Source organism: Megalobrama amblycephala, linkage group LG15, assembly GCF_018812025.1.
Source record: "Megalobrama amblycephala isolate DHTTF-2021 linkage group LG15, ASM1881202v1, whole genome shotgun sequence".
Lineage (NCBI taxonomy): Eukaryota > Metazoa > Chordata > Actinopteri > Cypriniformes > Xenocyprididae > Megalobrama > Megalobrama amblycephala.
Window position 1 is genome coordinate 19420406 of NC_063058.1, and position 24030 is coordinate 19444435.

Consider the following 24030-nt stretch of genomic DNA (forward strand, 5'->3'; position numbering starts at 1 on the left):
CAGAAAGAAAAAATGTTGAGCGTAAGTTCGAATTTTTTTATATGAAAAATGGAGACACAGTACACATGTAAATAACTTTATTCACAGAATAAAATAACTTTTGTACCATTTTACTCAGGCTTTGAAAAAAAAAAAAAAAAAAAAAGATGTTTCTATACACAGTAGCTATGAAAAACAAATCAATGGGTCACTGTTTCTCAGAGTCTGTCTGTCTTTCTTTCAAGCCAAGAAGTTCTGTTCGCAGTTCTCCAGGCTTTGGTGGGACCTCTGGAATGGTCTATGATTTAAGAAGAATAAAATAAATAAATAAAAACATTGTTTATGCCGGACTTAATGTTTATAGTCAACATGAAATTATCATTTATCTAATTTATTTTTATAATGTACGTTCCTGGACTTATTTATAACATGTATTGATGAATGTAATTAAAATAAAGTTAAAATTGAAAATGATAATTATCCCATGATTTACTCACCATTTTAAATATGGATATTTATCTTACAAAAATTAGAATGGATTACTTTTATGATGGGTGGATGTGCTTTTTGGAGCTTCAAAAATTCAGGCACTATTCAATGACATTACAAAGCTGGCAAGAGCCAGGAAATTATTTAAAGGGTTAGTTCACCCAAAAATGAAAGTTGTCATTTATTACTCACCCTCATGTTGTTCTACACCCGTAAGACCAATATCTTATATTCAGATGTTGTTGAAATCCAATGGCTCAGTGAGGCCTCCATTGAGAGCAAAGCCATTCAAACTCTCAAGGTCCATTAATGTACTAAAAACGCAGTTCATGTGAGTTCAGTGGTTCTATCTTAATATTATAAAGTTCAATATTAATATTATAAATCGACGAGAATACTTTTTGTGTGGCAAAAAAAAAATAACGACTTTATTCAACAATATCTAGTGATGGGCAATTTCAAAACACTGCTTCATGAAGCTTCTGAGCTTTATGAATCTTTTGTTTCGAATCAGTGATTCGGATCTCCTATCAAACGCCTAAACTGCTGAAATCATGTGACTTTTTTTTTTTGGCGCACAAAAAATATTCTTGTCGATTTATAATATTAATATTGAACCACTGTACTCACATGAACTGTTTCAAATATGTTTTTAGTACATTGATCTTGAGAGAGTGTCATTGCTCTCAATGCAGGCCTCACTGAGTCATCGGATTTCACCAAAAATATCTTAATTTGTGTTCTGAAGATGAACGAAGGTGTTACGGGTGTGGAACGACATTAAGGGTGAGTAATAAATGACATTATTTTTGGGTGAACTAACATTTTAATATTACTCTGTGTTCAACTGAAAGAAGAAAGTCATATACACCTAGGATGGCTTGAGGGTGAGTAAATTATGGGATAATTTTAATTTTTTGGGTGAACTATTCCTTTAAAATCCCAAATTACAGAAATAAAATGGGTTGCAAATGGCAATTCATATTTACAGACAAACACCTAAACAAATGAAGACGCACAAAACCTGATCTGGAAACTTACTAAATCAGGACGGTAATACTGATGCACAACCTGTGCTCCAGCAAACATTGACAACACACTGGCTGCAAACATCCTTAGATATCGTGGCCATGATACACCTGCTGGCATCCTTAAATCTCAGCTGGCTGACAAATGTTTTGCCAATTAAGAGACTTTAAACCTAAAGAAAGAAAAAAGTTATAATTGCTCCACTAACAATGTTTGGGTTATGTTAAAGGATTAGTTCACTTTCAAATTAAAATTTCCTGATAATTTACTCACCCCCATGTCATCCAAGATGTTCATGTCTTTCTTTCTTCAGTCGAAAAGAAATTAAGGTTTCTGATGAAATCATTCCAGGATTTTTCTCCATATAGTGGACTTCAATGGAGCCCAAATGGTTGAAGGTCAAAATGACAGTTTACAGCGATCCCAGACTAGGAAGAAGGGTCTTATCTAGAGAAACCATCGCTCATTTTCTAAAAAAAACAATACAAATTTGATACGTTTTAACCATAAATGCTCATCTTGAACTAGCTCTCTTCTTCTCTATTTGAATTCCGGTAGTGTAGATGCTGCTAAGTGTATTACTGCCCTCAACAGGTCAAAGTTTGAACTAAACTGTCATATACAATATGCTAGTGCAAGTATATAACAATCAGTGTTGGTCACATTGCTTTAAAAAAGTAATTAGTTATAGTTACTAGTTACTTCTCACAAATAGTAACGGAGTTAGTAACTGAGTTACATCATTATAAAAGTAACTAATTACCAGGGAAAGTAACTATTGCGTTACTTTAAAAAAATAAAATAAAAATAAAAATATGCCAAATAAATTGAATGCCCCCAATATTACATATAAATCTAAGAATAAATTATTCTTGATGCGACTCCTGACTCATGATCCGCTCTTGCTCACGACATGAAATTTCTCTGTACTGTGTTGGTAGCCATTAAAGAAAACGTAGTTTCATATTTATGTTTAAATAGTCCTATGTTATGTTTTAAATCCATTTATTCGATTATGAAAAGTTAGTGAACAGCATGAGTAAGATGCTGCGCAAATATATCGGGAGACATGGAGTGGGTCAGATAAGATTTTTACCACTTCATTAAGTTTTGCTTTGTAGAAAGCCTTTCTTTAAAGTGAATTTCGTTTTGTACAAATTGTATCTTAGTTTTAATCAATGTTTCATCTACAAATTGCTTTGATTTAATATATAACAAGCAAATATAGCAGACAATAAAATCATGACATGGAGGCGCGGGCGCGATCACTGGCGCGTGAACTGGAGCGCGTCTTAAATGAACCGAAACTCAGAGGCTGCTTGCCTCGCAGACATGAGAAATATATCTATAGAATGCTTGAAATATCTACTTTAACGAAAATGAAGTTATTAAAAACGAAAAGAAAGAGGCTACTCTGATTATGTAGCCTAATCCGAATGAAATGTGCATTATCTCTCTAGGCGCGTCCATATGAGCAGATGATCAGCAATGAGAATCAGCAATGTCAACTTCATCTTTGCAGCCGACACTGATTCAGAAAACATTACTTTATTAATAAACAATGTCTCCTTACTGTTTTTGTCACACTCATAATCATTACTTTTGCCGGTTCTTTATGGCAATTATGCGTGCCATTGAGTGCTATATAGCCTTTATTATGTAAACGCTCCTTATTATAGTTTATTCTCTCCAGTATTTAATAAATTAAATTAATATAAATGTGATTAGTCAACTAATAGCTTAAATGAACAACTACTAGTCGACTAGAAAAAAAACTCATTTCACATATTTTCGATCAAGCATCAAAAAGGGTATTCTGGTTTGAGCTCGCGATTCACGCGCATGCTCTGACAGACACACACACAGCGCATCATACATTATTATCAGTTTAAAATTATATTTGTGTATGACTTACCGCAGCACACACCAGAGAAAAAAACTTTGCAGGTCCTATGGCTGAGAGAGAGCTTACTCGGATGAAAACCGCTTCAGTGAGCTCAATTATAGTAACGCTGCATTTTTTTTGTCAGTAACGGTAACGGCGTTGTAACGGAGAAAAAGTCATTCGTTTGATTACTCGTTACTGAAAAAAGTAACGGCGTTAGTAACGCCGTTTATTTATAACGCCGTTATTCCCATCACTGATAACAATTAGTTCAAACTTTGACCTGTGGAGGGCAGTAATACACTTAGCAGTGTCTACACTGCCGGAATTCTAATAGAGAAGAAGAGAGCTAGTTCAAGATAAGCATTTATGGTTAAAGCTTATATAATTATATTTTTTTAGAAAATTAGTGATTGTTTCTCTAGATAAGACCCTTATTTCTCGTCTGGGATCGTGTAGAGCGCTTTGAAGCTGCAGTGAAACTGATTTTGACCTTCAACCGTTTGGGCTCCACTTAAGTCCACTATATGGAGAAAAATCCTGGAATGTTTTCATCAAAAACCTTAATTTCTTTTCGACTGAAGAAAGAAAGACATGAACATCTTGGATGACATGGGGGTGAGTAAATTATCAGGAAAATTTAATTTGAAAGTGAACTAATCCTTTAACCCATTGCCACTGTTTTAAATTATTTAATGTATATTTTAAATCTATATTTGTTTCAGTGCAGCTTAAAAGTAAGCATTTCAAGTGACACATAAGTATTTTATAAGTCAATTTCAAAACATCAGTTTTTGCTATAAGGTCATTTTATCATTACTAGCTATCTTAAACGTAGCAACAAATGAAGTATATGTGCTATTAAATAAGAACAGCATTATATTTCCCACGTTAAGTAGGATAAAGTCTGGAGAACGATATACTAACCTTGTTAAGTTACAGTCGAAATAACATTACGGAGTGGTTTTGTTGTACGACATTCAGCAGTAAAGGTTCTTGTTACATGTCTCACATGTTTGCTTTGGAAATCATATTTATCATAGGGTGTACTGAAATAATAATTTGCCTTAATTTCACTAAGCAACTGATGAAAAATAATTAAATTGATTAAATACTTTATTCTACACGTATGTGAACATTAGTAATTGCATGCACACCATAAGATGCGATTTAAATATAAATGTATGAAGAGAAAAACACAAATTCCCCTTTGTAAATAATGGTAGAGTCCAACAATGTGAAGCCAGCCATTAGAAAACTAACGTTTTATTGTGCAAAAGTGTGAATTTAAGTTCGGTAAGAATTGTACTTTATATTGATGTTTTAAAATGTTAATTTTTAAATCGTTGTCTATAATAAATAAATAAAATGCAAAGCTTTGAAAACAAAAATATGCAATTGTGTCAGTAAAACAGACTTTTATTTTGAATTTAGGCTTTACCTTTGTTGACATTTTTACCTACACCGGCTTCATTCATCATGTGTAGCATCATTTAGCTCATTTTTCTGCATAAAATACTGATATGTGCCAGAAAAGGTCTGAAGAATATATATGGCAGGTAAGATTCATGACCCAAACGCACAGAAATATATCTGTACGTAACGAAACGAGTTATTTTATGCTTGTATGCGGCCAATTGTCCACACACAGCTCTTAGCTTATTGAATGCAATGAGCTAGTTAGATGCATCCTATAGTGCTGCCCATAACAAGATGCTAACTATGTATATTTCTAGATAATTTGTGTATTTTATATTATCTTTTGACGTTTAATTGATAAGCTAAGCGTAATAAAAACGGGACGGATTTAACGAGAGATTAAACAAAGGGAGGTGTGGTTAACCAGCTGGCATATTAGTAACATAAACATGAATATTAATCTATTAAAGTAAGACCACCAATTAAGATGGAAGAAAGGCAGTATTCATCTCTGACGGCCCCTATGGATTATCTTCAGTACTGGTAAGTTTGCCCAGCCCAAAAAGATCCCAAAAAAGTTAATAAATCTTTTAAATAAACTAGTGATTTTTTAAAAATGTGATTAAGATTAACATCTCGACAAATGCTCTCAAAATGGGATATGAAGGTGTATGGTAAATGTGAAAACACTGACAAGATTAGATTATTCCTGAGCTTTTCAAGTAAGTGCAGTGTTTCTCTCTTTGTAATTTTGTTTTCTCAGGTATCAAACCAGTCCCCAGCAGTACCAGCCGGAGCAGGTGCCGCACTACCACCAGATGGTTAATGCCGCCCAGTTCACCGAGAGACCCATGGAGGACAAAATCATGACTGATTTATCTGTGCATCAAGATCCATATCTGGATCAACCTCAACAGCATCACCAAGATTCATATCTGGATCAGCCACATCAAGATCCATATCTGGATCAACCTCAACAGCATCATCAAGATTCATATTTGGATCAACCTCAACAGCCTCAACAACCCTCTGTCCAACAACCTGGTACAGCCGTTTCCTCACATCCATTTTAACTGGGATATTTCGGCAGCCCATTTGTACAACTTATTAAATATCTGTTTTTCAGCCCTTCCGACAACTCCAGCAAAAGGAAAGAAAAGGGGAAGGCCTCTAAAAAGCGAAGTAAAGGAAAAGACGGATGCTGAAGAGAATGCCAAAAAAGCAAAGAGGACGTTAGATCGGTTCAACGGCATGTCAGTGGAGGAAGTCATGGCTAGAAAGCTGCCAGACGTCATCACACATAATCTTGACATGCTGATTGTGAGTTATTGTTATTGAGTTATATGATCTGTATTTATTTATTCTATCAATTCAGTATAAATTTAGTTTTTATATATATATATATATATATATATATATATATATATATATATATATATATATATATATATATATATATATATATATAATATACACAGTGGTGTAAAAGTGCTTGCCCCCGTCCTGATTTTTTTATTTTTTTTTGAATGTTTGTCACACTTTAATGTTTCAGATCATCAAACTAATTTTAATATGAATCAAAGATAACACAAGTAAACATACCATGCAGTTTTTAAATGAAGGTTTTTATTATGAAGGGAAAACAAAATCCAAACCCTCATGGCCCTGTGTGAAAAAGTGCTTGCTTGCTTGGGAAAATACTCTGTGGACTGATGAGACAAAAGTTGACAAAAATGTCTGCCGTAAAAGTAACACAGCATTTCAGAAAAAGAACATCATACCAACAGTAAAATATGGTGGTGGTAATGTGATAGTCTGGGGCTGTTTTGCTGCTTCAGTACCTGGAAGACTTGCTGTGATAAATGGAACCATGAATTCTGCTGTCTACAAAAAAATCCTGAAGGACAATGTCCGGCCATCTGTTTGTGACCTCAAGCTGAAGCGAACTTGGGTTCTGCAGCAGGACAATGATCCAAAACACACCAGCAAGTCCACCTCTGAATGGCTGAAGAAAAACAAAATGAAGACTTTAGAGTGGCCTAGTCAAAGTCCTGACCTCAATCCTATTGAGATGCTGTGGCATGACCTTAAAAAGGTGGTTTATGCTTGAAAACCTTCCAATGTGACTGAATTACAACAACTCCGCAAAGATGAGTGGGCCAAAATTCCTCCACAGTGCTGTAACAAAAAATGAAGACTTCGGAGTGGCCTAGTCAAAGTCCTGACCTAAATCCTATTGAGATGCTGTGGCATGACCTTAAAAAGTTGGTTTATGCTCGAAAACCTTCCAATGTGACTGAATTACAACAATTCTGCAAAGATGAGTGGGCCTAAAATCCTCCACAGCGCTGTAACAGACTCATTGCAAGTTATCGCAAATGCTTGTTTGCAGTTTTTGCTGCTAAGGGTAGCCCAACCAGTTATTAAAAAAATCAGGAAGGGGGCAAGCACTTTTTCACACAACTGTAAACATATATATATGTATCTATATATATATGTGTGTGTGTGTGTGTTTAAATTTATTTATTGTATGGCATTTTTGATAATTTTATAGATCGGCATCAATCCTGGACTGTTGTCAGCCTTCAAGGGAAGGCATTATCCAAATCCTGGGAACCATTTTTGTATGTATTATTCCAATTTTTTTCTTTGTAAAAGGATGTTTATATGTTTAGACTTGTCTTTTGATTTGAATGTCTCTTAGGGAAGTGCTTGTTTCTGTCCGGGCTGACTGAAGAACAGCTGAATCACATGCATGATCAGACACTACCTGAACGGTATGGCATAGGCTTCACCAATATGGTGGAGAGGACCACACCTGGGAGTAAAGACCTGTCAAAGTAAGAGTTTAACATTATCCATGAAAAAAGGTGCGGTCACATTTACTATTGTACGGCAAATTTTCGCAGATGAAATCTAGTCAATTTCAGTTGGAATTCATGCGACCGTAAATTTCATGTTTTGCAATGGATTCTCACGAATTCGCTGCATTGACCAACAGAAATCTGCTTGTTTGAACGTGACTTCTGTGTGAGCTGAGCTTCATACATTGATACACTATTGAAAATTTTGCTAATGTGACTGCACCTTAAAATGAGTTCTTTCCCTAATTTGATGTTAAGTCCTAAGAAGATGCTTGATGTGAATACATTTGAAAAAAGTGTTGTTTTGCAGCAAAGAGATCCGTGAAGGTGGACACCAGCTTTTGGAAAAGCTCCAGAAGTACAGACCTTTAATCGCTGTGTTCAATGGAAAATGTAAGTCTTCGATTTGGTTTTGATTTAAGTCTAAACTCTCATTTATGGTGTAATATAACTCTTTATATATATTTCAGGTATTTACGAAACATTTTGCAAGGAGATTTTTGGAGTGAAGGCCAAGAACTTAGAGTTCGGATTGCAGCCCTACAAAGTGCCAGAAACGGAGACGGTATGAGTTTCTTTCTTGATAGCACCTTGAAGTTTCCTGTTTATAGTTGCATATTGATTAGATATGAGGTTCTGTTGTCCAGGTTTGCTATCTGATGCCATCATCAAGCCCACGCTGTGCCCAGTTTCCTCGTGCTCAGGACAAAGTGCACTTCTACATCAAGCTAAAAGAGCTCAGGGATCAGCTGAAGGGAGTGGTGAAGGCTCCGGAGATCCAAGAGACAGACTACACATTTGATGTGACTCTGGCCAAAGGTGAAGAGTTTCACAATTTAAAGTCAGCATGGAAAGGAAGTTGCTATAGTTTTTTCTTCTCTATTGTGACGTATATCCAAGTAAAACAGCTTCTCGAGCAAGAAAATATGTAGGGCAGGACTTGTTTTTTCATCAGGAATTGATGCTATTGGTCGATCTCGAACACAGTCGGAGATATATTTAAAAATACCCTTGCTCCTTGAAGCTTTATAATGTTTTGCATCATACGTCGCTTTAGTGGTTACTCATTTGACGCAAGTCGACTTGCGCAGTATGCGTACTGTTGACTGCCGGAAGCTAGTTATTTTACTTTACCTACAAAAACCCATTGCTTCACTTCAGAAGGCCTTTATTAACCCCCTGGAGTCATATGGATTATTTTTATGATGGATGGATGCATTTTTTTTGGCTTCAAAATTTGGCCCCCCTTCACTACCATTATAAAGCTTGGAGGAGCAAGGATATTTTTAAATATAACTCTGATTGTGTTCGCCTGAAAGAAGATAGTCATATTCACATAAGATGGCTTGAGGGTGATTAAATCATGGGATAATTTTTGGGTGACCTAACCCTTTAAAAATACAAATAGTCCATTTTGATTTCAAGGTGACTTTAAAATGGTTTATTGATGTGCTGTTCGAAAACATGATGTTATCCAAAGTCTTTTGTAATCGTTTATTCTAGAGGATGCCAAAAGACTGGCAATCAAAGAAGAGCAGCATGACCCCGAGTACGAGGAGACCTGTGCACATGGATCATGGGGGGAACCACAACAAGCGTTCGGGGTCCATCCTTCTACAGATACAGGTACATACATATTGTGTTGTGTTCAAAAAGAATATGAACAATTTTATGTGTCAGGTGCTTGTAATAATTGTCAAAGCTCTCTAGACCAGGTAACGGACAACCGGTGGACAATGCAGCCATTTGCAGACCAGATTCCAGACATCAGATGTAGCAACAACAACCGAACCACCTGAGAAATGTAGTTTCGCACAAAGACTGTTTGTCTGCACTGCATGTACTGAGAAGGACCAACTAAACATTTTTTATGGTTTTATTTAATGTTTGGCTATGTTTCTGAGTGATGATGCTGAGTTGTTACCTGGAATATTTATTGTATATGATTTGTGTGCGTGTGTGTGCAACAAAGCTTTGTTACTTGAAAGCTTGAATGAACGTGAGAATTGAGGATTTCTGTTTGAGACATTTGTTAATTTCGTGCCTCTTTTTCTTTTTTTCTTTTTTAAAAAAATATTTTTAAAGGAAACTTTAATCACACTACTGTTCAAAAGTTTGGGGCTGGTAAGATTTTTGTAAAGAAATTAATACTTACAAAAAAAAAAAAAAAACTTTTAAAAGTGACAGTAAAAACATTTTTAATGTTACAAAAGATTAATATTTGAAATAAACATTCTTGTAAACTTTTTATTCATCATAGAATCCTAAAAAAAAATGTCAATGTTTCTACAAAAATATTGAGTTAAACGGTTTTCAACATTAATAATAAGAAATGTTTCTTTAACCATATCAGCATATTAGAATGATTTCTTAATTATTTCAAATTCGGCCTGCCATCACAGAAATATTTTTTTTCTTTAAAAAGAAAAGTTATTTTAAATTGTAGTAATACTTCACCAATATTACTGTTTTTACTGTATTTTTCATTAAATAAATGCAGCCTTGGTGAGCATAAGAGACTTTTTTCAAAAAAAAAATCTTACCGACTCCAAACTTTTGAATGTATGTTGACTGTTTTTGTTGAAATAGTTTCATATTTACTGAATTTATACCTTTCTGTGATATTGGGATTATTCTGAGAAGACATAATATTTGACATGCACATGTTTTTCAATAGGAGTATTTCAGCGTAACAAATTGCAAACCATGACTGGCCTCTGGAAGAGGTTTATCACTGTGCATGTCTTCAATGCATGGATTTATAGTAGTATTACACATGGCATGCTCAATCCCACATTATGGTGCTTATTGAATACCGATCACTCAATTTACCTCATTTTGAATGGTATTTTTAGACTTTTTAGAATTTTGTTATTTTGCAATCAGTGTGCATAACTGTTTAGTACCACTTATACCTGTTTTGTTGCATCATAATAACCCAGCTTCATTGTTGCTGTGAGGATTCTGTACTATGTATGTTATTCTGTAAGTTGTATTTTATTTTTGATGTTTTTTATATGTATGTATCACTAATGGAACTGTTTTAGGGCAAATAAAAGCAAATGGCAAATATGTTGAAAAAAGCCATGTGTATTAGTTATTGTCACAATTAAAAATAGGCGAAGCACCATGTGGAAAATCCTGTGATACAATAGCCGTTTCTCTTTTCAAATATGAAAAACGTTTTGCGTTTATTTAGAGCAATAAGGGGTGCGAGTGGCCAGAACCGAACTTATATTTACTTACTTTTTGATGTTTGCTAAATGTGGAAAGGGAATTTCGTATTTATTTAAGCGCAGCCAATAGGAAGCTCGTTTTGGAGCGTTTAAATGTCACAGGAGACCGGGGCCATACTATTAACTAAAGAGGGGTACAGTTTTTCATTGTCATACTAAAATTAAGATAGAACAAAAATCCTAGAACACGTTTTCAGTGTTTACATTTACAATAATCATATTCAATATTAAATTATGATTCCTTTCTTTTCCTTTTTACATTAAACGGAAAAAATAGGCATACTGTGGCCGTTACACCCCTAGTACTGGTGTTTTGGTTCGCTCCACTGTCAAATTGATTTCTCGCTGTTGGTCTCGTCTTTGTTGCTTTCACCGGTTTTGTTACTAAAACGAGAAAAAACAACATTTCAGTGGACTATCGTTCGAATCATATCACAACGGTATGTATTAATTTAACAAATAAGAGCTTAATTTGATTAATAACACTATGGAAAGTCGATTTATATCGATAGAAGCGCGCTTCACAGCTAGCTAGCGACCATCATTCATTGTACTCAATGAATTGGCACACTAGGCCAGCGTTAGCCGATCATGCTAACAGTCTCAGTATTGGTTTTCTTAACAAAAAATAAAGTATCTTTGACGTTTACCTGCTGGAATAATATGTGATCATATATAAATGATAAATTCACCATCTACCGCAGTTTAAACTCCTGTGGCAAATAGTAGTGCGAGGTGAATACGTGGAGTGTTTAAAATCCAGCTCCCCGACCCTTTTCTGATCTGATAGTTTATACACTTAAGCCAAACTAACGTTAGACTGGATATGTTGTGATATTCACTAAACTTAGCAATGCATTTTAGAGTTTTATAACCGAACCTATTCATTATACTACCAATATAAGTAACGTTTCGCCTATAAAAAAGGCAGGTTATAAATATTCCCCTTGTGAGAGTACCACTGAAATTGCTGAACACAATTAAATGAACACAAATATTGATTTATTTAAGTAAATCCTGTAGAGATGGATGAAAGGCTCTATGGATCATTGCCCCATGCCCCCTCGGAATACCTCCAACAATGGTGAGTGTCCCCCTATTTGTCATCAATTGGCGCCAAGATTAATTACGATCCCACTGATTTTATGCTGTTATAATAACATTAAGCACTTCAGTCTTATTTTGAATGCTACTAACCTGTCTGTACCGCAATGCACGAGACCACAATAACAATAGTTATTGAAAACCTGCCTTGGTATTGCCACTTGTGTTTGTTTTGAAAACTGTTGTGCTTCTGCAATTATTAACATGCTCATTTGCAGCAAAATAAGATCCGTGTTGTATTAATGATGTGCTTTTCTCAAATTATTCACTCAGTAGGCCTATCACTTGATAGACATTGCACCTGTTTGCATTAGAGATATTATCTTTTTTGACTGATGCTGCTTAGTTTTGTTCAAGTGTAATGTAGAAGTAGGCTAGTAATTATTTCTAGTCATTAAACTATATTTTTAATGTTTATTTTAATTGTAAACATTTATTTTAAATGTATTATAGTCTAATAATTAGCTATAATTAACACAATAATAATAAAGTGGGTGCAAATGTATTTTTTTTGTGTGTTGTCTAATTGTTAAATGTTTCTTATTTAACAAAATTAAGATTAATTAGAAATGATTTCTAATTATTAAACATTTAATGTTTTTTACATTTATTTTATTTTAAAAAACAAATTGAATAGTTATCATCATAAATATGTTTAAAAATTAATAAACAATTAATACATGATTAATAATATGCCATTATATTTATGCAAATGTTGCAATCTAAGTGGTAACAAATGTATTTACATCTTCATTTCGTTAACTGTAACGTTTCTTTTTGAGTGAAGAAGTAGGCTAATTATGCAAATAATTTACTTTACCTGTAAACATTATTGTTTCCACAATGTTGGTTGCAATGTTGCCATTTATTGTTAAAAAAAAAGAAAAAAAAAAAGCGTGACTATCAGTACAGAAAATTCAGTATAGAATATCTATCTCTAGTTTGCATATTGTTAAAGGTGCAGTAAGCAATTTCTGAGAAACACTGTTGATATTTGAAATCAACCCAAACAAACACACCAAAACGCACAATGCAATGAATGCAGTGGATGTCTCTTTATCATAGCTGAAGCGAAGCAAAACCAAGCGTGGAAAATAAAGCGGAGATGACGAACGAATGACAAAGAAAAAAATGTACAAACCATTCACAAGAGTCTATACAAGTAAGAGTTGGTTGTTAGTGAACACACAAACAAATGACACTCTAAACTCTCCTATTCCTATTGCTAATGTTACAACAACAGCATATCTTGGAGCCGAAACAATGCAGGCATCCATTTTTAGGCCTTCCCGTTTAGGTCTTTTCTAATATTATAACGGGTCCTAAAGCTCTTGCCTGATCATAACCTTTCTTTTTCCAATGTTTTTCCTCTGACCTTTCCTCTTTTGTAATGTCTGTCAGTAGGGCTGGGCGATACAGCAAAAAAAAATTATCACGATATAATGTTTCATATTGATCGGTAAAAAATAAATAAAAAAAATTTTGTGGAAAAAAAAATTTTCTTTCTTCAACAGGTTCTGACACAATATTAATTGCTGCAGTCTGTTTTAAATTTTTAAATATATTTGAATTAATTATTTTTAAAAAATATGTTTGGATTAGGGCTGACCGATATATCGCATGCGATTGTCACGCACATTTAGTCAGTAAAGCCGGTTCCCTGATTACCGCTAAATCGCCATCACCTGCTTTCAAATGGAGCGGCATTTAATAGACAGAACTGTAGTTCACTGACAAGCTACGCAATATCGCGTTCATTATTGCAGATGAATCGCCTTCGATAATGAACGCGATATTGCGTGGCTTGTCAGTGAACTACAGCTCTGTCTATTAAATGCCACTCCATTTGAAAGCAGGTGATGGCGACAGTCACTTGTCGCCACCTGGTGGTGAAACAATGTAATCGATAAATAAGTCGTTTTCAGCGCCAAGTTTCTTTCAAAAGCTGATTTGCTCTATTTTTTATCGATAACATAGACATTAGTGTTTTATCTGAACTATAAACTTTTATCTCAGAACTTCTGTGATCATTTGAATATTTGTAACACAGAAATAAAGATACTGTGTGGTTGAAAACACTATTTGTGCAGCTGGTAATGCCGATATGACAACTGCGTCTCAAGACGATCGTCTCAAGACGATCTTTGAAGTAGCTTAGTTGATCAACTGTAAGACGTAAGGAAACCATTAAACTGCCTTTCCTTTTTTAATTCACAATCTCCTCGTTGCCGGCAGATACAGCTCTCATTTTCATGCGTTTGTGTGTTCTGATTTCACGTGCCGATTGCGCAACTGAACTCCTCAGCAACTTGTTTGCGTGTCATGAACAGCGCGTGTGTTTGTGATCCAAGGACGGAGTGAGCTTGAGAGTTGTTCTTGCAACCGAACTTCATGTCTGTTTACATTTTAATCCATTTAAGTGAAACTATATCGAGAGTTATATTGAAAAATGTTTCTGTCGTTATCAATTAAGACGTACCATCGATAACTATAAATACCGTTTTATCGCCCAGGCCTATCTGTCAGCCATCTCTCTTTCTACAGTCCTTCTTCAAATCTCCCTCTTGCTCACTCTCTCTGTCCTCCCCCATCATGAGTGGACACGCCCCCTACTGCTGATTGGCTACAAGCATGTTGTGTCGGATCCACTTTCAACAGCGTTTCTCAGAAATCGCTTACTGCACCTTTAAATATGTGCTTGTAGAATTGGCCTTTTTTATTTAAGTTGGACTGACAACTTCCCTGTTTTTATTTTTTAAAAATAGGGTTCAGTCAGCTCAGCAGCATCTGCAGGCCCTTCAGGCTCAGTATCCTCACATGGCTAATGGAAATGCTGGCTTTATGATGGAGGGACCCAGAGAGGATGGGGTCATGCAGCAGATGCCTCTACACCCAGAGGACGCCGCCCAACAGGCTGCTGCTGCGCAGAAAGGTAGTTTTCCAATGGTAGAATTGAGCTTGGCAAACTGAATACGTACTCTCATGTAGCTTTTAAGTGAGTCAAAGTGATTTTTTCCCTTTAAGCACCTGCTAAAGGAAAGCGAGGAAGGCCGGCAAGCAAAGAACCCAAAGCCAAAGGTGAACCTAAAGCCAAAGCCAAACCCGGACCCAAACCCAAGAAAGCTAAGGAGGATAAGGAGGCCCCGCCTGTTGAAGGACAGGAGAAGATCGATGAAACCTTCAAGAAAGTCAAGAGGAAAGTCGATCGTTTTAAGGGCATGTCGGAGGAGGAAGTCATGAAGAAGACACTGCCTGATATCCTTATCCCCAATCTGGACTATGTCATTGTAAGTTTTTATGGTTTTTGATGAAGAATGTTCGAACAAAAATGGCATTGAACCCAAATGACTGAAATTAATCTTATTTTTATGAGACAGATCGGAATTAATCCGGGGTTGATGGCGGCCTACATTGGAAGATGGTTCCCTGGACCAGGAAACCATTTTTGTAAGAGGACTTATATTCTACTCATCTTTAACACCACTATGTTTAAGTTTTAATGTAAAAAGAGATTTTAAATTACTATATTATTTCATTTATATTATTGCTAATATAAATATTCAGATATTACTATCATTAATAATAATATATTAAAATGTAAAAAGTATAAAAAATATATATATATTCTTAGGTCAATAAATAAGATAATAATATAAATAATATAATAGATATTTAATATAATAGAAATAATTAATATAAATAATATTATAAACAATAATATACCAATTTGCTGTTATACTAATATTTTAAAAAGGAACTGTTCAAAATCTATAATTTTGTCAACACTTCCTAGTCATCTTCAACTGTTTTTCAAACTATTATTATATTTATATTATTGTTAATAATATAACAATGTAAATATTATTATTATTATTTAATGTTTATTAGTAGCATTAATAATAATTAACATATAAAATAACACAATATTGTAATATAAAGCATGTAAATAATTATTATAATCAATAAAACATAGATTTTCTTTTTTTTTTTCTATTTTAAATTAATATTTTTAAAATAAATTGTTAAAAATCTCTGATTTTGTCAATCTATCAGGGAAGTGCCTGTTCCTGTCTGGATTCACAGAGAAGCTGTTAAATCACATGGATGATCAGAGTTTGCCTGAGAAATACGGCATCGGCTTCACAAATATGGTAGAGCGAGCGACACCAGGAAGCAAAGATCTCTCTAGGTGCGGTATAGAATCGCTCTGCTTTCATTTGTGACCGAAAGTGGTGATGTTCTTCTAACCTTTTGCTTGTCACCCTTCGGCAGCAAGGAACTTCGAGAAGGGGGTAAAATCTTAGTGGAAAAAATAAAGAAATTCAAGCCACTCATAGCGGTTTTTAACGGGAAATGTAAGTTTTTGACCACAAATAAAGAATGTGAAGAATACAACTGATTCTTGACGTGCATTTAACAATTATTTTTGTTTCAGGTATTTATGAAATGTTCTGTAGGGAGATATTTGGGAAAAAGCCCAAAACGCTTGAGTTTGGCCTACAGCCTCACAAAATTCCTGATTCTGAGACGGTAAGAAACCTTTTTTTTTTGGTTCATTGCATTATAAAAGCAGAAGTCTATCAAATTTGAGCTATACGCTGCATACTGCTGCTTTTCCGTAGGCATTGTACCTAATGCCGTCCTCCAGCGCCCGCTGTGCCCAGTTTCCTCGTGCTCAGGACAAAGTGCATTTTTACATCAAGCTCAGAGAGCTTCGAGATCAGCTGAAGGGTGTGATCAAGAGCAAGGAGGTCGAGGAAGTGAAATATACCTTTGATCTTGGCTTGGCCAAAGGTACCAGCAAAACCTTTATGATTGCTCTTCTTTTCTTAATCATATTGAGTTATGGACATACAATTATGGACTGTATTTGACCACTTCTCTCTCTCTCTTACAGAGGATGCCAAGAGGATTGCCGTCAAGGAAGAGCAGTATGATCCTGGTTATGAGGCAGCCTTCGGAGGAGCTTATGGAGAACCAGCACCTGAAGGAGGCCAAAGCAATGGATTTTGTAACTTCTCCACATCTGAGGAGACAGGTTGGTACCATCTTTCTTCTGCGGAACACAAAAGAAGATTTTTTTTTTTTTACCATTTTTGTCTTTCATTGAAGTTTAAAGGTGAAGTATATATCATATACAATCAGGAATATTGACCAACAATAATCCTGATTATGATTCTTACTATAATCGAGCAGCCCTACTGTATGGTATTGGAAGTTTCCATTGTAGCAAGTTCCATTGTAGTGTTTTGATTGCTTGAACAATAAACTGGGTTAAAAGAATGTATTTTAACATAAACCATACATCACCTTTAATATCACTTTCTGTGTTAAAAGCTCCAGCCAACGCAGCCGAGAAGGCGCCAACGAATCCAAACGCTGTTGGCCAAGTTCAGGACGGTCAGTGGATGACGCAGTCTTTCGCCGATCAGATCCCAGACATCGGCAGCTCCTCTCAAACCCAAACCTGGGGTGTATGAGGACAGACCATGGCGAGGGACTTCTGATGAAGCCTGTCGGAGGAGTTCCTGTGCTCTTCCAGAGATGCTGTGCCTCCTATCTTCTCAGAATCGAACCCAGGAGTCTTAAAGTGCACTGGTGTCTTTCTCCTGTGCGCTGCTGTGACGACTGTTACGTTATAATTTCAGGAATGATTTGAGGAATCACAGTATCATATAAGGTGGCCCAACTTGCACAAGGAGAATCCAATGGCTGCTACGCTTTTAAAGAAACTGTACCTCTGAACTTCAATTGGGGGCCTTTGGGATCTCGAATGCCTCTTTATTAAAGAAGAGAACTGTTTTTGCAATGAATTTCAATTAGAACTTTTAGGAATTAGCATTTCTATGGAATTGGAATATTTACTCATCTTTTACATTTAATGGTTTAGAGTCATTGACGTTATTTTCAGTAGTTTAGTGTATGAGGTTCTGAGCACTGGTTTATTGCATTATGTGATATCAGGGACTGATACTTGATTTGTTCAAAAGGAGCATTCACTATTATTTCATTTGATATTTTTAGATGGGACGTATTGTTGTCTGTTTCTGTAGTAATATTTTAAGTATAACTACCCAAAAATTTTTTTTTTAAGTGCAAATTTTAAAGATCATACTGCCTAATCCATGAGGAGAACATTTAAATAAGGTTTTTTATTACTCATCATGTGACAGATTGTCTTTTTACATGTTAGAAGGACGCAACCATGATGGTTTTAAGAACTTTTATCATACCACTGCAAGAAAGTTACAATTACTGATGATTGCAAATGTCTTGCTTATGAGGAAGCATCAACATCACTGTTTAAAAAAATACGCACAATCACCTCTCCGCCTTCAGTACTGTAAAACAGAATACAGTGTGACCGTTTATAACAAATGAAGATGGCTGAACTAATCCTCAACATGCCATAATTTATGGAATTATCCACATGCTCCTATTTGGTGCTATTTTTTACTCTTTCTGTAAACATCTTTTTTTTGTTCATTAAAATACAATTATCCTGATTTCTACTTGTGCTCATTTATTTATTAGTATTCAGTATTACATACAATATATTGGTGGGAAGAGCTTGTAAACTGGTAGAAAATGTGTACTTCTATATCAACATTGTAAAATATCTTTAAATTATAGGCCATTTAAGTTGTGTGATTATATTAAAGGTTTAGTTCACCCAAAAATGAAAATAATGTAATTTATTACTCACCCTCATGGCGTTACACACCCGTAAAACCTTATTTCATCTTCAGAAAACAAGATATTTTTTGTTGAAATCCGATGGCTCAAAGGGAGCAATGACATTTCCTCTCTCAAGATTCATAAAGGTACTAAAAACATATTTAAATCAGTTCATGTGAGTACAGTGGTTCAATATTAATATTATACATCGACGAGAATATTTTTGGTGCGTCAAAAAAACAAAAACGACTTATATAGTGATGGCCGATTTCAAAACACTGCTTCATGAAGCTTCAGAGCGTAATGAATCTTTTGTGTCGAATCATGATTCGGATCGCGTGTCAAACCACCAACTGCTGAAATCACGTGACTTTGGCGCTCCGAACCGCTGATTCGACACAAAAGATTCATAACACTCTGAAGCTTCCTGAAGCAGTGTTTTGAATTCGGCCATCACTATATAAAGTCGTTATTTTTTTTATTTTATTTTTTGGTGCACAAAAAATATTCTCGTCGCTTTATAATATTAATATTGAAGCACTGTACTCACATGAACTGATTTAAATATGTGTTTAGTACATTCATGGATCTTGAGAGAGGAAATGTCATTGCTGGCTATGCAGGCCTCACGGAGCCATCAGATTTCAACAAAAATATCTTAATCCGAAGGGTGTGGAATGGCATGAGGGTGAGTAATAAATGACATTATTTTCATTTTTGGGTGAACTAACCCTTTAAAATGATTCAAAAGGGTATTGAATTTGTTTTATTCAAAATAATTGTAAACAATAGTAGCTAATTATGCAGTGTATCAGAAGATGAGGTGGTGGTGGTCAGTGAGTTCGCTTTGAAGATGAAGGGTCTTGATGAAGAGTTGGACATTTCTGTGTACGTAAATAACTGAAGGCAGAAAATTCTTATTTAGATTCATCAAGACTTAATATTTTTATTATTTGTATATGTAACATCTTTCAAACCTTGAGAAAGCCTTCTTCCATACTCCTCCAATCATTCCCATTGTCATCTTACACATCTCTGGAATCCATTCAGCAAGTCTAAATACCAGTCAGAGTCTTAGAATGAAATGAAAAGACTTGAATATTTAGTTTTACTAATTTTTCACATACCTTAGAAGCATGATGTACGCCATCTCCATTGGTAGAATGCACCACATTAGACAAGAAACCAGTTTCATTGAGAACATTTCTTCATTCTCCATCATGCTAGCCTTACAAAACACTAAATGGGGTGAAAAATAGATTTTTCTTCACATATAATTCTCCAGATTTATGACTTCATGGTGTCAAATATCAGTTATTTGTTGTCTTACCTTTCTTGATGGATTTTGGAAGGATGCTTTTAGAATTCCAATTCATCTTAGATGTTGGAATATGATCCCTTAACTCTGACAACGGTGATCTGGGCTTCAGGAGTTCTGGTAAGCAAAACAAAATGGGATCTAAACAGCTACAAAATTACCCTAAATATAATCTCAGGAAGAGTGTAAAGCTACTCACTATTTTCTTGTAAAAAAAGCAAAGCATCCTTATATCCATTTTGACACATCTCAGCCAAGACCTTATTAAAAATACCACAACAAGGGTATGTGGACGCAAGTATGGTTTTGAAAATGTATCAAGAATATTAAACAAATTAAAAAATGTACCTCTGGTTCTGGAGGGAAAAATGCAATGACCACTCGGTGTGCATTAATGAAGCTGATATGAATGCTGACATTATTGTAGTATATTTCATGGAAGTAAAAAGGGTTGCCATAAGGACTGATGTCGCTCTCTCCGGAAAAAGGGGAGATAGTGATTGTGTTCCTCAGACTAGAGAAAGGCATGTTATCACTCAATGCTCCATCTACATACCTCTGAAAGCAGATAGGGGGGAAAAGATAATATAAATGGTTAAAACTTTAATTCAATTTGCATATAATTGAAAAGATGCACACAGATTAATAAAAAAAAAATCTTGTTACAAAATAGGCTACAAAAAACGTACGCTCGCAAGAATGGTAGAAAAAGCTGATTCTCTTTCAACGGAGCGGGTCGCCACCATATGGGTCGCCATGTTAAGATCACATGACCAGCCAAACGTCACTCGTTTTATCTCAGCAACTCACCTGTTATCTGTGTTCACCACGGGAAAAAATAAATAAATAAAAATAAAAGATAATTGCGACTTTTTATTTCACAATTGCACGTTTATATCTCGCAGTTCTGACTTTTTTCCTCATAATTGTGAGTATAAACTCGCAATTGAGAGTTATAAAGTCCAATTCTGAGGGCAAAAAAGAAATTTTTTTTCTCAGAAGTGTGTTTATATCTTACAATTCTGACTTTATAAGTCGCAATTGCGAGTTTATATTACGCAATTCTGAGGAGAATAGTCAGAATTGCAAGATGTACAGGTGCTGGTCATATAATTAGAATATCATCAAAAAGTTGATTTATTTCACAAATTCCATTCAAAAAGTGAAACTTGTATATTATATTCATTCATTACACACAGACTGATATATTTCCTTGTTTATTTCTTTTAATTTTGATGATTATAACTGACAACTAAGGAAAATCCCAAATTCAGTATCTCAGAAAATTAGAATATTGTGAAAAGGTTCAATATTGAAGACACCTGGTGTTAGCTAATTAACTCAAAATGCCTGCAAAGGCCTTTAAATGGTCTCTCAGTCTAGTTCTGTAGGCTACACAATCATGGGGAAGACTGCTGACTTGACAGTTTTCCAAAAGACGACCATTGTCACCTTGCACAAGGAGGGCAAGACACAAAAGGTCATTGCAAAAGAGGCTGGCTGTTCACAGAGCTCTGTGTCCAAGAACATTAATATAGAGGCGAAGGGAAGGAAAAGATGTGGGAGAAAAAAAAGTGTACAAGCAATAGGGATAACCGCACCCTGGAGAGGATTGTGAAACAAAACCCATTCAAAAATGTGGGGGAGATTCACAAAGAGTGGACTGCAGCTGGAGTCAGTGCTTCAAGAACCACTACACTCAGACGTATGCAAGACATGGGTTTCAGCTGTCGCATTCCTTGTGTCAAGCCACTCTTGAACAACAGACAGCGTCAGAAGCGTCTAAAGACAAAAAGGACTGGACTGCTGCTGAGTGGTCCAAAGTTATTGTTCTCTGATGAAAGTAAATTTTGCATTTCCTTTGAAAATCAGGGTCCCAGAGTCTGGAGGAAGATAGGAGAGGCACACAATCCATGTTGCTTGAGGTCCAGTGTAAAGTTTCCACAGTCAGTGATGGTTTGGGGTGCCATGTCATCTGCTGATGTTGGTCCACTGTGTTTTCTGAGGTCCAAGGTCAACGCAGCCATATACCAGAAAGTTTTAGAGCATGTCATTCTTCCTGCTGCTGTCCAACTTTATGGAGATGCAGATTTCATTTTCCAACAGGACTTGGCACCTGCACACAGTGCCAAAGCTACCAGTACCTGGTTTAAGGACCATGGTATCCCTGTTCTTAATTGGCCAGCAAACTCGCCTGACCTTAACCCCATAGAAAATCTATGGGGTATTGTGAAGAGGAAGATGCGATATGCCAGACCCAACAATGCAGAAGAGCTGAAGGCCACTATCAGAGCAACCTGGGCTCTCATAACACCTGAGCAGTGCCACAGACTGATCAACTCCATGCCACGCCGCATTGCTGCAGTAATTCAGGCAAAAGGAGCCCCAACTAAGTATTGAGTGCTGTACATGCTCATATTTTTCATGTTCATACTTTTCAGTTGGCCAAGATTTCTAAAAATCCTTTCTTTGTATTGGTCTAAAGTAATATTCTAATTTTCTGAGATACTGAATTTGGGATTTTCCTTAGTTGTCAGTTATAGTCATCAAAATAAAAGAAATAAACATTTGAAATATATCAGCCTGTGTGTAATGAATTAATATAATATACAAGTTTCACTTTTTGAATGGAATTAGTGAAATAAATCAACTTTTTGATAATATTCTAATTATATGACCAGCACCTGTAAACTCGTAATTGCGAGGAAGAAATGTTAGAAATCGCAATACCTTTTTTATTTTTTATTCAGTGTCGGAAACAAGCTTCGTAGTTATCAGGCACTTTCGCTCGTCGAATAAAAGTTCACTGCTAATAGCGCATTTTCCCATTACCATGACAACAGTAGGCACATTTTCTTATGCGTAATACTGCATTCACGCCGCTAGGTGTCAGTATAATATCAAGATAAAAAAGGTCAGCAAAACATTCAAATTATTAAAAAATAAGTGAGTGCACCTTTAATTGAAAAACTGCAAATTATATTGCAAATGAACCACAAAATTACAGTCAAAAGGCTGTATTTATATGGCTATATGGGTACGTACTATTCCATGATAGCTTGGAGGAATCACACCACAATACAGTGGGTAAAAGCAGCTACAAATCAGAGCCTGCAGACAGGGAGCAAAGTGTAAATCATAAATCCTCATTAACATCTATCTATTCATCAGGCAATAAAAGCCATTGACAACAAGGTAGCTGAGTTCACCTGAATGAGATCTTCTTTACTGTCAAACTCAGACACCAACACATTTTTCCCATCTGACACTCGTGTGAGTGACACATACAGCCGTCCACTGGCGAGCAGGTGTGCATCATCAGGCAGGTCTCGGCTCAAGAAGTTTCGTACTATCTTCAGTAGGTTGAAGGAGGGATGCACAGCACCCAGAGTGCATTTCCGAGCCTCTCTGGACATTTCCAGCAAATTTTCACAGCATTTGGCTTCAAAATGGAATTTCCTTTAGAACCACCAGTATTAATCAATATAATGTGATCAAAATGAATTACAGGGTTCCTATCTTTTATGATTTTGGAATATTTTGGGATTTTTCCCAAATAAAGATTTGTCTGATCCATGACAAATGCATTGCACAAACCTTTTTTTTAATCTTTTACAACTTTCGGGTGTTTATAAGTCACAAATAATTGTTGAAAATTACCTGGAGACATTTGGCATGCTATTACTGCACCCATAAGAGCACCAGATGAAGCCCCACAAATCTTTGTCACCCCCTTAAGAAGAAACTGGGCCCTTTCGGATAAACAGCAATAGACTCCACAGTAATAAGCCATCAGAAATCCACAGCCGGCAAAAGAGATATTCCATTCTTTATCAGACTCCTGCATGTTCGTATGAATCCCTGAGCTTACGCAGTGCAGGTGCGATAACTAACATGAGGGGACAGTCTTTAGTACTGATCTGGCAATGCTCTAGTATTGCGAAACAGAGTGTTGCAATCACAGGGATCATGAACTGGAAAAAACAACAGTGTAGTGAGGACATTGCTAGTGATTTTCTTGTCAAAACA

At 35.6% G+C, this 24030-nt stretch overlaps 4 protein-coding genes and 1 long non-coding RNA gene across 10 annotated transcripts; 2 read left to right on the forward strand and 3 right to left on the reverse strand.

Annotated features, from left to right (window-relative positions):
• Window positions 1-62: 62 nt before the first annotated feature.
• Window positions 63-1617, reverse strand: lg15h12orf73 (linkage group 15 C12orf73 homolog). Its single transcript, XM_048158262.1, has 2 exons — window positions 1510-1617; window positions 63-277 (listed from the first exon to the last, which is right to left on the reverse strand). The coding sequence occupies exons 1-2, from the start codon at window positions 1615-1617 to the stop codon at window positions 188-190; spliced, it is 198 nt and encodes a 65-aa protein (XP_048014219.1). The 3' UTR covers window positions 63-187.
• Window positions 1618-4782: 3165 nt separating this feature from the next.
• Window positions 4783-9818, forward strand: tdg.2 (thymine DNA glycosylase, tandem duplicate 2). Of its 3 annotated transcripts, none has more exons than XM_048158259.1 (11): window positions 4783-4941; window positions 5272-5344; window positions 5565-5845; window positions 5928-6121; window positions 7356-7425; window positions 7506-7641; window positions 7976-8058; window positions 8136-8230; window positions 8313-8484; window positions 9169-9291; window positions 9368-9818. In XM_048158259.1, the coding sequence occupies exons 1-11, from the start codon at window positions 4935-4937 to the stop codon at window positions 9373-9375; spliced, it is 1242 nt and encodes a 413-aa protein (XP_048014216.1). In that variant the 5' UTR covers window positions 4783-4934; the 3' UTR covers window positions 9376-9818. The 3 variants fall into 3 exon arrangements, with proteins under 3 accessions (XP_048014216.1, XP_048014215.1, XP_048014218.1); XM_048158258.1 differs by having other exon boundaries at window positions 4792-4941; window positions 9376-9815; XM_048158261.1 differs by lacking the exon at window positions 5272-5344 and having other exon boundaries at window positions 4794-4941; window positions 9376-9815.
• Window positions 9819-11192: 1374 nt separating this feature from the next.
• tdg.1 (thymine DNA glycosylase, tandem duplicate 1) lies at window positions 11193-18511 on the forward strand. Of its 3 annotated transcripts, none has more exons than XM_048158744.1 (11): window positions 11193-11341; window positions 11913-11985; window positions 14771-14937; window positions 15030-15292; window positions 15383-15452; window positions 16059-16194; window positions 16278-16360; window positions 16441-16535; window positions 16628-16799; window positions 16903-17043; window positions 17343-18511. In XM_048158744.1, the coding sequence occupies exons 2-11, from the start codon at window positions 11927-11929 to the stop codon at window positions 17483-17485; spliced, it is 1329 nt and encodes a 442-aa protein (XP_048014701.1). In that variant the 5' UTR covers window positions 11193-11341; window positions 11913-11926; the 3' UTR covers window positions 17486-18511. The 3 variants fall into 3 exon arrangements, with proteins under 3 accessions (XP_048014701.1, XP_048014703.1, XP_048014702.1); XM_048158745.1 differs by having other exon boundaries at window positions 11195-11341; window positions 11925-11985; XM_048158746.1 differs by lacking the exon at window positions 11913-11985.
• On the reverse strand, window positions 16059-17455 carry LOC125247444. Its single transcript, XR_007180086.1, has 2 exons — window positions 17316-17455; window positions 16059-17061 (listed from the first exon to the last, which is right to left on the reverse strand). It is a non-coding gene; the product is annotated as an uncharacterized LOC125247444 (long non-coding RNA).
• Window positions 18512-19351: 840 nt separating the features above from the next.
• LOC125247229 (patatin-like phospholipase domain-containing protein 2) lies at window positions 19352-23923 on the reverse strand. 2 transcript variants are annotated; one of them, XM_048158470.1, is made up of 9 exons: window positions 23662-23923; window positions 23211-23443; window positions 23047-23112; window positions 20350-20559; window positions 20201-20261; window positions 20014-20118; window positions 19811-19922; window positions 19661-19738; window positions 19352-19583 (listed from the first exon to the last, which is right to left on the reverse strand). In XM_048158470.1, the coding sequence occupies exons 1-9, from the start codon at window positions 23846-23848 to the stop codon at window positions 19517-19519; spliced, it is 1119 nt and encodes a 372-aa protein (XP_048014427.1). In that variant the 5' UTR covers window positions 23849-23923; the 3' UTR covers window positions 19352-19516. The 2 variants fall into 2 exon arrangements, with proteins under 2 accessions (XP_048014427.1, XP_048014428.1); XM_048158471.1 differs by having other exon boundaries at window positions 23211-23460; window positions 23662-23812.
• Between the last annotated feature and the right edge of the window lie 107 nt (window positions 23924-24030).